The sequence below is a fragment of the Lutra lutra genome, chromosome 11 (genome assembly GCF_902655055.1).
Source record: "Lutra lutra chromosome 11, mLutLut1.2, whole genome shotgun sequence".
In the NCBI taxonomy this organism is placed as follows: domain Eukaryota; kingdom Metazoa; phylum Chordata; class Mammalia; order Carnivora; family Mustelidae; genus Lutra; species Lutra lutra.
This window is the reverse complement of record NC_062288.1, coordinates 16,545,502-16,563,931: the sequence shown is the minus strand read 5'-3', so window position 1 is coordinate 16,563,931 and position 18,430 is coordinate 16,545,502. Positions and strand designations below refer to the sequence as shown.

The window sequence follows — 18,430 nt, the reverse complement described above, 5'->3', positions numbered from 1 at the left end:
CTTTTAGTTTTGATGATTGTTTCCTTTGCTATACATAAGCTTTTTATCTTGATGTAGTCCCAATATTTCATTTTGCTTTTGTTTCTCTTGTCCCTGGAGATGTATAAGAAGATGCTATAGCCAGTGTCAAAGAGGTTGCTGCCTGTGTTCTTCTCTATGATTCTGACGATTTCCTGTCTTTCATCCATTTTGAATTTATTTTTGTGTATGATGTAAGAAAGTGGTCCAGTCTCATTCTTTTGCATGCTGCTTGTCCAGTTCTCCCAACACCATTTGTCTTTTTTCCTTCAGATATTCTTTCCTACTTTGTTGAAGATTAGTTGACCATAGAGTTGTGGGTCCATTTCTGGGTTTTCTATTCAGTTCCATTGATCTATTTGTCTGTTTTTGTGCCTGTACCATACTGTCTTGATCACTACAGCTTTATAAACTAATTTAAAGTCTGGAATTGTGATGCCTCCAGCTTTGCTTTTCTTTTTCAAGCTTGCTTTGGCTGTCTGGGGTCTTTTGTTGTGATTCCATACAAATTTTAGGATTGTTTGTTTTAGCTGTGTGAAGAATGCTGGTGGTATTTCACTGAGATTGCATTAAATGTATAGATTGCTTTGGGTGGTATAGACATTTTAACAATATTTGTTTTTTCCAATCCACGGGCATGGGATGTTGTTCCATTTCTTTGTGTCACCTTTAATTTCTTTCCTAAGTGTTCTGTAGTTTTCAGAGTAGTATCTTTTACCTCTTTGGTTAGGTTTATTCCTAGATATGTTATGTGTTTTGGTGCAATTGAAATAGGATCGATTCCTTGATTTCACTTTTCTGGTACTTCACTTTTGGTGTATAGATTTTTGTACGTTGGCTTTGTATTCTGCGACTTAACTGAATTTGTGCATCAGTTCTAGCAATTTTTTGGTGGTGTCTTTTGGGGTTTTCTACTAAGAGTATCATGTCTTCTGTGAATAGTGAAAGTGACTTATTTCTTGCCAATTTGGATAAGTTTTATTTCTTTTTGTTGTCTGATTGCAAAGTTAGGACTTCCAATGCCATGTTAAATAACAGTGGTGAGAGTGGATATCCCTGTGTTGTTCTTGACCTAGAGAAAAAGCTCTCAGGTTTTCCCCATTGAGGATATTAGCTGTGGGGTTGTTTTGTGTATGGCTTTTATGATTTTTAAGAAGATTTTTTTTTTCATTTCAAATCCTTTATTATACATCATGGTTGCACAATTTGAGGCTGGTTAAACACAATTGGTTTCCAAAATTTCTTCGAATAGTTCCTAGATTACTACATGCATGTGACCATGAAAATATTTGGCATTTTTAAATTTTGAAACTCTGAACAGGCACTTACACGAAGGAAAACATTACCATTCACAGATAGCCACATTTAAAATAGATGCTCCAGCACATGGTACATGGAAACTTTTGCAGGTAATGAAGTTGGTTACTGACCATTTTATCAAAGTGCCATAGTAGTAAACAGGTTTAAAGAAATGTAATTTGGGTTACTTAGCTTACTCATAAAGTAAGGTTAACGGACAAGACTTGTGCTAAAGTGTATAAAAAAATATTGGTACAAAAACCAGTGAACCCTTAGTGAAAGTAGTTTCACACGGCAGGCTTCATTTTAGTTCCTACACCCCACATTTAGTGTATCTGAGATCAGACCCCATGCATACGAACAGATGACTGAAACCTTCTTTTGGAACTTTGAATGAATGACTTGAATTTAGTGTTAGCAAAATTTAAACAGAGTGGGTGAAATTACATTTCAGTTTGAACTAGCCAAAGTTCCAGTTTAACAAACATGAAATTGTCCAGATCTAGATAACTATGTGCTTCACAGGTCCTCCTGAGTTCCCCATCCTCAAATTTTCTCCTGGAAAAGGAAGAGAGTATTTGTGAAGGCAAGAAAATTATATTTGTATGTATGTGGTAAAAAGATGCCTTAAATTAAACAAAAATTTTAAGTAGTTATAGAAAAATTATATAGTTGTAACTAAAACACCAACATAGAGTCAACTCTACATTGCAGAAAACATACAGTGGTACCTGCTGGATAGTAGTAGCAAAATAGTTACTTAATATGGCAAAAAAAGAAAGAGAGAGAGAAAGGAAAGAAAGAATGAAAGAAAAAGAACAGAAGAGAAAAGAGGAAGGGAGGGAGGGAGGAAGGGAGGATCAGGCAAGCAAGCAGGCCACTGTGACATGCCACATAATCTCAGGGAAAAATTTTAACATTCACACCACAGAACTTCAAAGAAGATACAATTCAGGAAGCCACGGAATGGTAGAATCAAAAGCACCTACAGTGAAACACTCCATATGTATTTCTCAAACACACATGTAGAAACATAAATGTATTTCTCAAAAATATTGAGATGCCATGTTTTAAATCTTTGCCAGATATAAGGCCCAGTCAATTTTTCTATTTCTATTTGAACACAAACTATTTAATTTTTTGCATGTAGAGAATAGAGGTAATTGTTAGCATGAAAAAGGAGAAAAGTATAATCAACATTACGAAGAAAAGCAAAATTACAAATACCAGCCTACTCACATGAAAATCTTTAATGTTTATGTTTATGCATATCTGGGTGCTTATCATCAGGTCAAAGTATGCAGTTAAAAAAAAAAAGGAAAGAAAAAAAAGAAAAAACGGCAGCTTAAGAAAGTTCCAGTGTTTCAAAGAAAGCGCTTTTTTTTTAATGTATATACATGAAGAATATTTAGTTGTATCATAAAATAAATGCAGCACTGTAAGATAAAGGAAGACTATTATAAATGGAGTTTTGGCCTTTCCCCCCCCCCACAAGCTGCAGCCATCTTTAACAAGCTGAACTTCATCTCAATGGACATAGGAGTTTTTTGCTTTTCTTTTTTTCTCCTATTCAGTTCACATTTCGGGCTGTTCAGCAGATGCCTGTGATTCTGGTGATTCAAATCGCTGGTGAAAGTTTGTTCTCTGTTTCCTCAACTTTTCAGGAGCTTTTCTCCATAAAATGATCTCCTGCTGCTTGAAGTACCTTCTGTCTTCCTCATCAACAAGGACTAGATTCAAAAAGTACCTTAACTGAAAATTTTTTGTTCACATCTCGCATTGTAGGGGTTGGATCATATCCTGCTAAAAATAGTCTTATTGGGATTGATTCACCTTTTACTGGTGCACCATCCATTATTTCATATTTAGCAATTGTTTCTGTTTCTGTGGTGGTACTGGGTCCAATTCCTGTGATCTCTTTTTTGATCAGTTGCAACTCCATATGTTGGATTTTTATTCTTACTAATAAAAAGTAAATTTTTCCAACAATCACATCCTTTAGATGATACTTTGATTTATTATATTCAAATTCTGTGTGTAGACAATCTTCAGTGCCTACTTCCATCTTAATCGAGTTGTTAACATCAGGATATGTGGCAAGCTGGTGAACAATAAGATCATATTCTTTTATCAAGTCTGTCAGTCTTCTTACTATTGTCACTTTAAGAAAATACCTCAAGCGGACATTGGCACCGATGTAAGATTCATATGGCTTTTCAACTTGCATAAATTCAAAATCATAACTTCTGCTCTGAGTCAATTCTCCAGGCAAGGCTAGTTCTTTCACTAGGTTTACAAATTCATGAGTATTACTCTTGTCATTGAAAAGTTCAATTTGATCTACAAATTCAATTCTAATTCCTTGGTGCTCTAGCCTCTTTCCAGGTTGCTTAAAGGCTAGGTTTACCTTTCCTGAAACGGATTCTCCGTCATAGAAAAGATAGTGTTTTTCTACTTTGCCATCTTCAGTTTTCATTTCAGCCATTTTCCTGGTCTCCCCATCATTAAGGACAACATCGATCTCACAAATGGGTCCAAAAAAGCCTCCAAGAAAACTCATTGTCAGCGCCGCCGCCACGTCCCCACCACTTCACTCGCTTCCCTCAGGAGAACTCCCAGTCCAGATCGATTTTTTTTTTTTTTTAAGATTTTATTTATTTATTTGAGAGAGAAACAGTGAGAGAGAGCATGAGCGAGGAGAAGGTCAGAGAGAGAAGCGGACTCCCCGCGGAGCCAGGAGCCCGACGTGGGACTCAATCCTGGGACTCCAGGATCATGACCTGAGCCGAAGGCAGTCGTCCAACCAACTGAGCCACCCAGGCGTCCCCCAGATCGATTTTTAAGAAGATTTTATTTATTTATTTGAGAGAGAGAGCAAGAGAGCGAGAGAGCAAGAAAGAACAGGAAGCCCACTGTGAGGCTCAATCCCAGGACCCGAGAATCATGACTTGAGCAGAAGTCAGATGATTAACCAGCTGAGCCACCCAGGTGCCCCAATGTCATAAAGAGAAAAATCATAAATTTTAATAGGCCTTTATTCCTACTTTGTTGAGGCTTTTTCTTTTTCTATTTTTTAAAATCAAGAATCAAATGGTTTGTCAGGTGCTTTTTCTTCATCTATTGAGAGAATCTTATGGTTCTTTTCCTTTCTTTTTTTAATGTGGTATATCATGTTGATTGATTTGTGAATATTGAACCATCCTTGCAACCCAGGAATAAATCCCATTTGATCATGGTATTCTTTTAAAGTACTATTAGATTCCATTTGTTAGTATTTTGTTCAGATTTTTTGCATACATGTTCATAAGGGATATTGTCCTGGGTTCCCCTTTTTAGTGGGGTCTTTGTCTGGTTTTGGAATCATGGTAATGGTGGCCTCAAAGAATGATTTTGGAAGTTTTCCTTTCATTTCTGTTTTTTGGAATAGTTTGAGAAGAATGGTATTACCTCTTCTTTAATTGTTTGGTAGAATTCCCCTGTGAAGATGTCTGGCTCTGAACTTTTGTTAGTTGGGAGATTTTTGATTACTGATTCAATTTCTTTGCTGTTTATGGGTCTTGTCTGTTCAAGTTTTCTATTTCTTCCTGTTTTAGTTTTGATAGTTTATATGTTTCTAAGAATTTATCCATTTCTTTCAGATTCCCCAATTTTTTGGCATATAAGTTTTCATAATATTCTCTTATGATTGTATTTCTGTGGTGGGGGTTGTGATTTCTCCTCTTTCATAATTTTGTTTATTTGAGTCCTTTCTTTTTTAATTTTTGGTGAATCTGGCTGGGGTTTATCAATTTTATTAATTTTTTCAAAGAACTAGCTCCAGGTTTCGTTGATCTGTCCTACTGGTCTTTTGTTTGTTTCTATATAGTTTATTTCTGCTCTATTCTTTATTATTTCCTTTCTTCTGCTGACTATCAGCTTCATTTCTTACTCTTTTTCTTGCTTCTTTAGGTGTAAAGTTGGGTTGTGTATTTGAGATTTTTCTTGCTTCGTGAGGTAGTCTGTAGTGCTATATATTTCCTTTTAATAACCTCTTTTGCTACATCTCAAAGGTTTTGGACCATCACGTTTTCATTTTCATTTGCTTCCACCTATTTTTTAATTTCTTCTTTAATTTCCTGGGTAAGCCATTCATTTTATAGTAGGATGATCTTAAACCTGCATGTATTTGTCATCTTTCCCAAATTTTTCTTGGGCTTGACTTCAAGTTTCATAGTGTTGTGGTCAGAAAATATGCACTGTATGATCTCAGTCATTTTGTACTTGCTGAGGCCTGATTTGTGACCTGGTATATGATCTGTTCAGGAGAATGTCCCATGTGCACAAGAAAGAAATGTGTATTCTGCTGTTTTAGGATGAAATGTTTTGAATATATCTGTGAAGTCCATCTGGTCCAGTGTGTCATTCAAAGCCCTTGTTTTCTTGATGATCTTCTGCTTAGATGATCTATCTATTGCTGTGAGTGGGGTGTTAAAGTCCTCTACTGTTAATTGTATTATTATCAATGTGTATCTTTACTTTGGTTATTAACTGATTGGTAGAATTGGCTGCTCCCAAATTAGGAGCATGAATATTTATAATTGTTAGATCTTACTGTTGGATAGACCCCTTTATTATGCTATAGTGTCCTTCTTCATTTCTTATTACAGTCTTTGGTTTAAAATCTAATTTGTCTGATAGAAGTATTGCTACTCTGGCTTTCTTTTGACTTCCGTTAGCATGACAGATATTTCTCCATCTCCTCACTTTTATCTGCAGGTGTCTTTAGGTCTAAAATGAGTCTCTTGTTTTTTTATCCATTCTAACACCCTATTGTTTTTGATTGGAATATTTATTTCATTTGCATTCAGGGTAATTATTAATAGATATGAATTTAGTGTCATTTTATTGTTTGTTTTGTCCTTGTTTCTGAAGATTTCCTGTATTCCTTTCTAGTCTTTGTTGCTTTTGGTCTTTCTTCCCTACTCAAAGAGTCCCCTTTAATATTTCTTGCAGTGCTGATTTAGCAGTCATGAACTCCTTTGGTTTTCATTTGTCTGGGAAATTCTCCTTCTATTCTGATTGATAATCTTCCTGGATAGTACATTCTTGGCTGCAGATTTTTCTCATTCAGTACATTGGGTATATCATACCACTTTATTTTGGCCTGACAAATTTCTGTGGATAGGTCTGCTGCTAACTTTTTTTTTGTCTTTCCTTATAAGTTAGGGATTTCTTTTGTCTTGTTGCTTTTAGGAGTTTTTTCTTTATATTTTGCAGATCGAACTACAATATGTCTTGGTGTTGGCCTATTTTTATTGATTTTGATGGGAATTCTCTGTGCCTCCTGGATCTGTAAGTCTGTATCCATCCCCAGATTATGGATGTTTTCAGCTATTATTCCTCAAATAAAACTTCTGCCCCCTTCTGGACTCCTTTGGTATGAATGTTATTATTTTTCATGGCATCACGGGATCATGCTTCCATGATCCAAGATTTTTCTTTCCCTCTTTTGATCAGCTTCATTATTTTCCATAATTCTATCCTCTGTATCATTTATTCATTCCTCTGCTTCTTCCATCCTTGTGGTCATTACGTCCAGTCAGTTTTGAATCTCAGTTCTTGCGTTTGTCATTTCGGGCTGATAGGTTTTAAGCTCTTTTATCTCTGTGGTAAGGGACTCCCTGATGGGTTCTGTGCTTTTCTGAAGGCCAGCTCGTATCCTTATGATTGTTGCTTTAAATTGTGTGTCAGGCATATTGCTTATACCTGTTTCAATTAGATCCCTAGCTGTGACCTTTTCTTTTTCTTTCTTTTGGGATAAATTCCTCTGTCTTGACATTTTGTCTAGGTTTCCGTCTTTGGTGTGTTAGAAAAGCTCATTTTGTTTCCAGCCCCTATGAGTAATGGCTTTATGAAGAGAAGGGGTCCATACAGTGTTCAGGACTGGTGTCTCAGGAAGTGACTCTGGTATATGCTGTGTGCACTTAAATGCTGTTTTATGGCTGCTCTTTCCCTCAGGTCAGCTGTCTGCAAAGGCTCTCTTAGCCTGCAGTGAGGAGTGTTTGGATCTTGGTCAGAGTGTGGTGAGTTTTAACTAGGTGTGCTCCAGTCTGCTTGTTAAAAGAGACCCGAGGCTCCACTGGAGCTGAAGCTTTGCAGAATCTGTGGTCAGTAGTAGTGTGTGTGTGTGTGTGTGTGTGTGTTTGTGTTGGGGAGGGGGGGTTGTACTAGTCTTCTGGGGGAGGGACCTGCTGCCCTTGTTCTCAGGCGCACTTGCTCAAGAAAGCAGTAGCAGCAGAATATAGGGGGTAGGGCTGGGTGTAAGCAATTTAGGCAGCCAGTGTTAGCACAGCTGTTTACTGATGATGGGTTATGCTGAGAGACAGGGGAACTAGCCAGCTCCTTTGTCCCTGAGGAGGAGAGTTCATGCTCACTGCTGTCAGAGTAGCCCTCCCAGAAGAGCAATAATTTCCCCCATGTGTCCTAGGTGTTTTTCAAATCACTGTTTACACTGTGTCTGGGTTGCTTGCCTGCTTGGACCAGTGCAGTGCACTTTGTGTTCTATCGCAGCCAGGCTGGCTGAGTTTTAAAACTCCAAACTTTAGGGACATGGTGTGACGGGGACCTGCACTGGTCTTCTGGGGGAGGGTCTTGCCACACTGGATTGATGGTTTGACCCAGAAGGGCTCACAAGCTTGGGGCCTGGGGCAAAGCACACAGAAGAGCCAGTGCCCACATTAGCTGCCCTCAGCAGGTGTCTCTGCACCATGCTGATGGGTGGGGGAGGGAAATGGTGCCTGCTGGTTCTTTTGTCCCAGGATAGGCAATGCCCAGGATAGGCAATGCTCCAAGAAGGGGGATCTTTCTCTCCTGGTATGTCTCAGGTGATCCGTGGATCATGCTGTGGGTCCCTGGGTGACCTGCCTCCCTTCTCTACAGGAAAACTGCAGCACCCTCGGGCTCTATTCCAGCCACAGCACGGACCTCTAAAACTCTAGTCTTTGAGCCCTCCTGGTTGTAAAACTCAAAAAAACCAGCCTCTCTCATTTCCCAGCCAGTGGTTTTAGGGAAGTGTTCTCCCTGTGTGACCCACTGTGTGCTCCTCTGTCTTTTTCTCTCCTCTGTCCAAGACCAAGACCTTTTGCAGCACCTGCGATCATTTTTTCCCCCCAGATCACATCTCTGCACCTCCTACTTTCTGCAGTGTAGCCTCCTCTCTTTCTCTCTAGTTGTGCAGTTTGTTCTGTCAGTCCTCAGCTGGATTTCTTGGGTATGCAGGATGATTTGATATTTATCTGGCTGTGTTCAAGGGATGAGGCAAACCTAGGGTCTGCCTACTACTTACCATCTTAGCTCCCACCAGGACAACTTGAAATTTGTGAGAAAAATTTAAGAAAATTGCAAACATTTAAAAAAAAAAAAAAAGGCCTTGAAATTTGACAGACAGTTCATTCAAGATGCATGTAAGATAAGCTCCTTTTTTTATTTTAATTTTTTTTCCTTTGGAGCCTACTTTCTCTCAAATTTTTATATAAGTATGGCCCCATGACTAATGCAGAAGGAGGGTGACATGCAAAGGGGAATATGAAACATCATAGATCTGATCACAAGAAGTGAGATGGGGGGCGCCTTGCCTGGGCGGCTCAGTTGGCTAAGTGTCCAGCTCTTGATCTCAGCTCAGGTCTTGATCTCAGTGTTGTGAGTTCAAGCCCCATGTTGGGCTCCATGCTCAGCACGGAGTCTACTTAAAGAAAAAATGAAGTGAGATAGGCCCATATGATGGTGGTACAATACTGAAAGGGACAATGGAGTCCCCAAGGGAAGGGCAGTTAAAGTTCCATGTGGAGCAGGAGAGGATATACAGTAGGAAAGAGCAAGACAGTTATTGAAGAAGGGAAACTTGACCTGGGTTGGAAAAGGAAGGACAAGAGCAGGTAAGGAGGGGGGAAAGTGTGGGAAACCAGAAGTAGGTAAGTTTAGTTGTAGGTTTGGGTACCACAAAGGTGAACAGTGAGAAGTAAGTTTGAGGCCAAATGATGCATGGCCTGAATCTCCAGTGTATGCAATTGGATCCTTAGAACAATTATAACATACTCAGAAAACAGTATAGTAAACATAAAAATAAAAATTTTATGTGATCTGCATTTTTTCAGCATAGTGTATGTAGTGACCTGGGTATAGTTTCCTCTATTTTATATGAAGTTTTTATATTTTTTTCAGGCAGAAGCTGACAACATTGTGACTTTGCAGCCATTTAGAGATAAATGTGAACCTGTTTTTCTCTTCAGTGTTGTAAGTATAATATTTATCACCTCAAATATGTGATCAGATTCTAATTTACAGTTAAATAGCTGTAAAATTACGATGGAACTATTTTCTGATTGTAGTAATCATAGATTTCTTTTGCCTTATCTTTGCTTGTCTATTTTTTAAAATTTAATTTCTTTTCAGTGTAACAGAATTCATTGTTTTTGCACCACACCCAGTGCTCCATGCAATACGTGCCCTCCTTAATACCCACCACCAGGCTTCCCCAACCTCCCACCTGCCGCCCCTTCAAAACCCTCAGATTGTTTTTTGGAGTCTCTCATAGTCTCTCATAGTTCATCTCCCCCTCCAGTTTCCCTCAACTCCCTTCTCCTTTCCATCTCCCCTTGTCCTCCATGCTATTTGTTATGCTCCACAAATAAGTGAAACCATATGATAATTGTCTATTAATATATTTCATAACTTGTCCTCTAGGAGCATGTAATGGGTTGAGGAGGTTAGACAATCATGCACTGAATTGATCAGAGAAAAGAAAAATAAGATGGTATTTAGCTTTTCTGAGGAAATAATCAGAGATTTGTGTGATGAGTTGTTATTTACGGGAGTGAAAAGTTGGAAATTTCTTCATTACTCAGTAGCAGAGAATTGGTTCTAAGTATTCATGCATGCTAATACAAGGACATAGTTGTCTGATTACTATTAGTAATATATTCCTCCTGCCTCTGCATGTACAAATGTGTAGAAAGAAGAGAGGAAGAGCAGTTCCCAGATTATCAGTAGTAGCTTTCTGTATATGGGGAAAGGATGTAGTAGTTAAGTTTTTTTCTTGATACTTTTTTTACGTTTTCCCCAAATTCTGTGATGAATATACAATCTTCATAATCAGGGAGACATAATAAGTGCTATTTTCCAGAAGGAGAGTATTTACATTTCAAAGCTATGTGACACAGAGTGTAGCTCCTCTATAGAGCTAGAGAGTTGGGTATAGTAAGGAAAGGCTTCCCAGACAGGGCTTGGGCTCTTCTTTTACTATTGGATACTTGGATTATTATTTTTTTGTACTGGAAATCATTATTTTATTTAAAAAATTTTTAAGATTTATTTACCTCTTTGTCAGAGAGAGAGAGAACACAAGTAGGGGGAGCAGCAGGGAGCCCAATGTGAGACTCAATCTCAGGACCCTAAGATCATGACGCTAGCCATAGGTAGATGCTTAATTGACTGAGCCTCCCAGGCATCCCTAGAAATCATTATTTTAAAAACACTTCTTGGATAGAACATTTTGCTTCCATGAAATGATGATTTTGCAACAATTTCAAGGAATTGAATAACTGGGTTAATTGAGTTTTAAAAATTGCATTGCAGATTTTGCTCTAAGTCGGACATGTAGAGTTTGGTGATTTAGGTGAGGGGTCATCCAGCTCTTTTGATAAAGGGCCAGATAGTATTTTCAACTTTGGCAAAATATAGTCTCTGTGCTGGGTCATTGTTTTCTCACCCTTGGCCTAGACATAGTTTAGGGAACCAGAGTGAGTAACATGCAAAAATAGGCTTGGTGGGCTAATATTAGGAACAGTGAGGAGACTAGTAGCAGTTAGGAGTGTGGGACTGAGGAAGAGAGACGGGGCAGGGGGACTGTCATGTAGAGTCTGGAGCTCTGGGACCACCATCACCCTGCCCGGTTGGGCAGCTCTGATCAGGAGACCAAGCCCACCCTCCTTAACTGACCCATCCAGTCCGCATTGTCTTATCTGCAATCCGTGCCTGGACTATAAGTCCTCCCTTCCTTCCAGCCCTGTATAGTTCATCCTTCTCATGCTCAGAATATTATTTTCCTGACCAGTTCTCCCAGTTCTCTACCACCTTGCAAAGCCTTTCACTGTGTTACTTCTGTAATTGAGACGAGCAATTAGCACACTTTCTAAGATCTTTCATTATGGCTTTTAGCCTTTACTCCATTTCATTGACTTTGGTTAAGTGTCCTTACTTAGAACATACTTCTTTGGAGCCCAGAGTGATGACTGTTTTCTCAGATTGTGTGTCTCAAGGCCAGGAGTAGAATTATATTCCCTTTATTTCTTCTTACTTCAATAACTTTTTTTCCCACTAATTAGAGGTCTTTTCCTTGCTAACTTAGCTATTTGGCTAAACCTCCTTCTCTCCCCCACCTCATCCCTGTCATTTACTGGTCTTTAGATCAATCCTATCGATGACTGAGGACTTTGGCATGAGGACTCAAACCCCTTTGAAAAACCCTGTCCTGCCATCCTCCCGGGGACCCTGGCAACCCACCCACATCCTGGCCTCTCCATCCTGGCCTCTGCTGCCAGTGAACTTTTCTCCAGGGCACCTTTCAGCCAGTTGCTCACGCAGTCATGCTCCATATCCACTTTGTTCCATATCCAAAGTCATTCATCTAAGAATCTCAGTCTGTGCCCACAAAGCCACCAGCAAGCCCATTGCTTGTTTATATGGATATTACCACAGTGGCTCTTCGTATTGCTCAGCACACAGAGCTGACGACAAATTCATCCAGCAAGTTTCAGCAGGAAGGGCTTTTTCAAGGGACATTAGAAAGTCTCCAAAATTGTTGGAAGGTTCCTTCTGGTGGTAAATGGTAAGTAGAGCGCAGTATTTATTCAAGCCTTTCTCAACTGGATCCTTCTCATTGCCCTTTGAAGGTGATGATCTATTTCCAGTTAAAAAATAATGCTTTAAAAATTTTTTTTAAATTTATTTCTTTTCAGTGTTCCAGAACTCATTGTTCATGCACCACACCCAGTGCTCCATGCAATATTTGCCCTCCTTAATACCCACCACCAGGCTCACCCAACCTCCCACACCTTTCCCCTCCAAAACCCTCTGTTTCTCAAAGTCCATAGTCTCTCGTGGTTCATCTCCCCCTCCAATGTACCCCAACTCACTTCTTTTCATCTCCCCATGTTCTCCATGTTATTCCTAAGGAATAATGCTTCTTTTGGATGCCTCTCTCCAAGTACCACCCATCTCTCTCCTTTGTCTCACAGCTAAATTTCACAGAAGAGTTTGAATATTTATTTTTACTCCATTTTTTTCACATCCCATTAATGCCTCAACCCATTCCATCTGCCTTCTGTCTGATTATTCAAGCAGATTTGCTGTTGCTAGTGTACCCAATTACCAGCCTATTATTACATAAATGGCCACTTTTAGGCCCATCATGCTATACCTCTCAAGTGTATTGCATGTGGTGGCCATGCCCTAGGAGGGCATGAAACATTGGTTACTTTTGATTTCGTTACTTGGTTTCCCTTTCACCTACCTAGATGTTATTCCCTTCCATCTCCTTTGCAGATTTACCTTTCTTTATCCAGCCCTTAAATATTTATCTTATCATGCTATACATGCCCCTTAGAAAATTTCCTCCACACAGTTTCAGTTGTCACCACCTACGTATCAAGAACTCAACTTTATCTCTTCAGCTAATTCCTATACTTTGAGCTCCAGACTTGTATATCCAACTGATGCTTTGACTTCCCCTCTGTTGTCTGAAGGGCCTTTCATAAAGGATTGGTCCAATACCAGACCCTCCCCCCTCCACCCTGCTAGGAAATGTGGTCTTCTAAGTGTCACCACATTGGGTGATTAATATCTTAATTTACCCACTTTCTTGACAGAAACAGAAGACTCAGCCTAGTGACATCTCTGTATATCACACCCAATCCGTTCCAGACCTCAGGCTTGTCAATTTCACCATCCAAGTCTTTCTCATACTCGTCTGTGTCTTTCCATTCTTTCTATCTCCATCACCAGTGCCCCAGACTGAGCATCCATCTCTCTCACCGTCATCTCTAGAATAACCCCTAATGTGTGTACAAGTATCTTCTCCCCTCTAACTCTTTCTAAACATGGTAGGTGAAATGATCGTTATTTATTTTTTTAAAAATATTTTTATTTATTTATTTGAGAGAGAGAATGAGAGAGGGAGAGAGAGCATGAAAAGGGGAAGGGTCAGAGGGAAAAGCAGACTCCCCATGGAGCAGCGAGCCCGACGTGGAACTCCATCTCGGGATTCCAGGATCATGACCTGAGCCCAAGGCAGTTGCTTAACTAACTGAGCCATCCAGGTGCCCTGAAATGATCTTTGACAATTAACAGTTCAAATTGTGGTCACTGGCTCTGTTTAAACATGCCTAAGGCTTCCCACTGCAGTTAGGTTAAAAGCTGTATGATTCCGAGACCCACAAGCCTCTGCATGGTCTTTCTCCCCCTTGCAATTAGGCTTCATCTCATACCACGCATCCCCTCGCTTTCTTGGCTGGTCTTCTCATTTGCCATATTCCCTTCTGGGGAATTCCTCAGGACTGTTGCATCTCTATTCCTTTTGCCTGGAATGTTCTTTCTTCTCCATTTTGCCTTGTTATCCCTTACCCATCCTACATGTTTTAACTGAAGAATCCCTTCCTGGTATCGATAAGCAACTTTGCTGATCTCCTTGACCAGGACACATTTTTGTAGATGCTCTCAGTGTTTTGTACTTGGTGGTACTTGTCAAGGTTGTTATATTACATATGTTTGTCTGTGTTTTTTTTCTTTCTCCTTTTTGGTAATTTAATTACGCCACATACCAGGATTGCTGTTCCATACCATCATGCTTGGAACAGTGCCAATAAACAGGTTTTTGTGAATATGTGTTGAAAGATGGACAAAAGGGGGCATAGTGTAAAAAATAATTAGGGAAGGTAATATTGGGCGGCCTGTACAGAACCATCGAACATAATGCAGGGATGCTTTGCCTTTGGTTGTAGGAGAATAGATATCGTGGAGGGAGAATTCAAAGAGCTGGGTTTTTCAAATCAAGATGTAATTTCCTATCACTAATACTTTATTTTAAAATGGCTAATTATAATAGCTAGAAAGGATTGGTGGGGTGTGGGGCTGGGTGGGATGACTTCGTCAAGTTGAATACCAGACTTTTCCTAAAAATGGAAGTTTCCTTCATGCTTTCTTTTCCCGTATAGAATGGCAAAATTATTGCAAAGATCCATGGTGCAAATGCACCACTTGTTAATCAAAAAATTATTAACTTGGTCGAAGAGGAGAAGAAAATTGCAGCAGGTGAAATGATTCGACCTCAGGTAATACTTTACAGTTATATTCTTTAAAAAGTGCATTACATATTTTTTGTTGTATTTTCCGAAGTTTTATAACCATCTAGGTGTCTGAATGATACCGACTTTCTGGGAGGTATTTTGGCAATATGAATCAAAAGCCTTAAAACACTCCTGTGTTCTTTGACTGAACAATAACACTCCAATAATTTTCCCAACAAAGATAATAAGACAAATATAGAAAACAGCACTTATAGCACAGTTGTCTGTTATTAAAAATTTGGTATCAGTCTAAATGTCGAGCCACCCCCAGGTGCCAGGGTGTTTCAGTTGGTTAAGCATCTGTTTTCAGTTCAGGTCATGATCTCAGAGTTTTGGAATCAACCAGAGAGCCTGCTTCTCCCTCTCCCTTTGCCCCTCTTCCCTGCTCGCGTGCTCGCTCTCTCTTGCTCTCTCTCAAATAAAACAATAAAAATCTTTAAATGTCCAGCATTGTTGAGCAAGTTCCATAAGATGTCTGTAATTCTTGTCATAAATTATACAAATCCATGCAGTGGAATATTATTTAGTGTGTTCTGGCTCAGTACTTACTGTTATGGAAAGAGGACCAAGATCGATTGACAAATGAAAACAAGACATCACTTTGCTAGGACACTTAGAATAAGATCCTGTGTGGGAAGTGTATCATTTATGTAATGAAAGATAAACTATTTAAAAATTAAGAAAGAAGCTACAAAGCATGTGGAGGTATGAACACAATAGTATTAGAAAGGAAGCCACAGAGGAAAGTGATCAGAAATACAGGCAGATAAAAAAGGGCTACAGGTGTTAGGGAAATGAACACACCTGAGCTTGTGCACATGCTCATGTGCACACACAAAGTACATCTGTGCACGCCAAACCAACCACAAGAGCAAAAAGGGAAAGTATGAACTTAAAAAGTGGAAAGTAGAGGCAAGAAATACTGAAAAATAGAAAGAAGAAGGTACAGGTTCAAGGTTGTATTAAGTATTTGTTATAAAAAGTTTCAGTTTAAATAAGGAAAGGATTAAAAAATTTGATAAACAGACTTAGGAATATTGGGTTAGATCTTTGCATAAGAAATGTGTACCATTTTCTCATATCATGTACATAAATTACAGAGTTGGATATGAAGAAACAAGCGTGAAAGTATTAGAAGAAAGTACTGGTGAACGTTTGTATTGCTGTAGGTTGAGGAAGGCATTGTAAGCATAACACAGGAGATATCAAAAAAGGTAAAATTGATAGATTTGATTATTTAAAACCTTGAAGTGCACCCTAAAATGTAAAAGGAAAACAACAAACTGGGAAAAATTCTTCTACTCTATGTCAATGTGCTAATACCCATACCATGCACAAAGTACTTTTTGAGTTGAGTGTTAAGAAAAAAATGAACTTTTGGGGAATTTACACTTTAATAGTGATTTTTCATATCCAAAGACATTTTTCTTTGCTTTTCAGGTTTTCTTGTCAGGGAATCTTCTCCCTTCCCTTTTCTTTGTCTGTGTCTCCCTCTCACTGCTGCACCCCTCACCCCATTCCCACTTGTTTGTGAAAATTGTAATAACTAGGAATTACTGAGGAGCTGTTGCTTGCCAAGATTTTAAAAGAGATCTCCTCATTTAATTTAGACAGAAATCTTTCCTTCCTAGTTATGTTGAGATATAACTGACAAATAACATTGTATTAATTGAAAGTATATGACATAATGATTTAATATGTTTATACTGTGAAATGATCACTGAGTTTAACATGTGTCACCTTCCCTAGCTACAGTTTTTTTTTGTTGTTGTTGTGATGAAGACTTTCAAGATCTACTCTCTTAGCAGCTTTCAAGTATACCATACAGTATTATTAGGAATAGTCACCATGCTGTGTGTTACACTGTCAGAACTTACTTATCTTATAACTAGAGGTTTCTACCTTTGGGCACCTTCACCCAATTCCTCCACTTCCCACCCTCTACCTCTGGTAACTGCCATTCTGTTCTTTGTGTTTATGAGTTTAGTTTTTTTTTTTTTTAGATTCCACATATTAGTGAGATCGTATAGTATTTGTCTTTCTCTGTCTGACTGGTCTCATTTAGCATAGTGCTCTCTAGGTCCATCTGTGTTGTCATAAATAGTAGGATTTCATCCTTTGTTATGTCTGAGTAATATTTCATTGCATACATATGCCACATTGTCTTTATCCATTCATCCATTGATGGACATTTAGGTTGTCTGCATATTTTGGCTATTGTGAATAATCCTACAGGGAACATGGGTATGCACATAACTTTTTTTTTTTTTTTTTTTTGAGAGAAAGAGACAAGGGAGGGGCAGAGGGAGAGAGAGAATCCCAAGCAGTCTCCAACCACAACTGCCTGGAGTTCCTGTGGGGCTCTATCCCACGACCCTGAGATCATGACCTGAGCTGAAATCAAGAGCAGGATGCCCAACAACTGAGCCTTCTGGGCGCACTCACACTCTTTGAGATAGTGATTTCATAGTTGATCATAGTAGTTTCTTAAGATCCTTTGTATTTCATGTGATATATCTTTTTAAATGTCTCCTCTTGCATATCTTTTTCTTTTAATTAATTAATTAATTTAAAAGATTTTATTTATTTGACAGAGATCACAATTAGGCAGAGAGACAGAAGAGAGAGAGGGGGAAGCGGGCTCCCTGCCGAGCAGAGAGCCTGATATGGGGCTCTATCCCAGGACCCTGAGATCATGACCTGAGCCAAAGGCAGAGGCTTTAACCCACTGAGCCACCCAGGCACCCCCGCCTCTTGCATTTCTAATTTTATTTATTTGAGTCCTCTTTTATCCTTCACAGTCTAGCTAAATGTGGTTTTATTTTTTTAAAAAGCCAGCTTTCAGTTTCATCGAGTTTTCTATTATCTATGTAGTATCCATTTTATTTATTCCTCCTCTGAACTCTGTTATTACCTTCATCTATTAACTTTGTCTCCATTAGGTCTCTTTTTCTAGCTTCTTAAAATGAAAAGTTAGGTTGTATATTTGAGATTTTTTTTTTCTTAATGTAAGCATTTATCACTATAAACTTCCTTCTTAGAACTCTTGTTGCACTTTGACAGTTTTGGTATGTAGTATTTCCATTTTCATTTGTCTCAGGTACTTTCAAATTTCTCTTTTGATTTCTTCTTTTACCCATTGGTTGTTCAGTAGCCTGTTTAATCATCACAGATTTGTGAATTTTCCAGGTTTCTTCTTATAGTTGGTTTCTAGTTTCATACTGTTGCAGTGGAAAAAGATGCTTGATATGGCCTAACATGTGGTCCGTCCTGGAGAATGTCCCATGTGCACTTGAGAAGAATGTGTCTTCTGCTGCTTTTGGGTGGAATGTTTTGTAAATGTTAAGTCCACCTGGTCTAACATATAGCTTAAGTCCATTGTTTTCTTACTGATTTTTCTGTATGGGTGGCTTATCCAAATGTAGCTGGTTGCACTGAACCCAACAACTGAACCCCTCTGATGGCCGCCGTAGTCAGGCTGTAAGGGATGTGTCCTTTGGGAGTACCCACAAAGGCTGGGGTAGGTTGCCAGATGTGTGCTCAAGCCATCTTCACATGGACATCACCCACCTTCTGCAGGGCAGAGGGAAGGTGCCAAGATAGTGCCTGGTACCTGTCATCCTACCTGGTCAGAGAGGACTACAGTCAGCCCCTAGATCTGTGTTCATTTATGAGCTTGCCTCTCAGCCTACAGCTTTTAAGAGTTTCAAATAGGCTTCTTTCAGAGAAAACTG

General features: G+C 39.1%; 1 protein-coding gene and 1 pseudogene across 8 annotated transcripts in view; one reads left to right on the top strand and one right to left on the bottom strand.

The window, feature by feature from the left end:
- The window catches only part of NME8 (NME/NM23 family member 8), a 74,002-nt gene that overhangs the window by 7,119 nt on the left and 48,453 nt on the right, over positions 1–18,430 (top strand). For 6 of the 8 annotated variants that reach the window (XM_047695409.1, XM_047695411.1, XM_047695408.1 and 3 more), the window contains 2 exons: positions 9,517–9,588; positions 14,565–14,681. The exons of 1 other annotated variant lie outside the window; for it this stretch is intronic. In XM_047695409.1, coding sequence (XP_047551365.1) covers positions 9,517–9,588; positions 14,565–14,681 — 189 coding nt within the window. The remainder of the gene's footprint in view (positions 1–9,516; positions 9,589–14,564; positions 14,682–18,430) is intronic. One more of the 8 variants, XM_047695412.1, reaches the window with a different exon arrangement.
- Positions 1,188–3,887, bottom strand: LOC125081025 (vacuolar protein sorting-associated protein 26A-like; annotated as a pseudogene).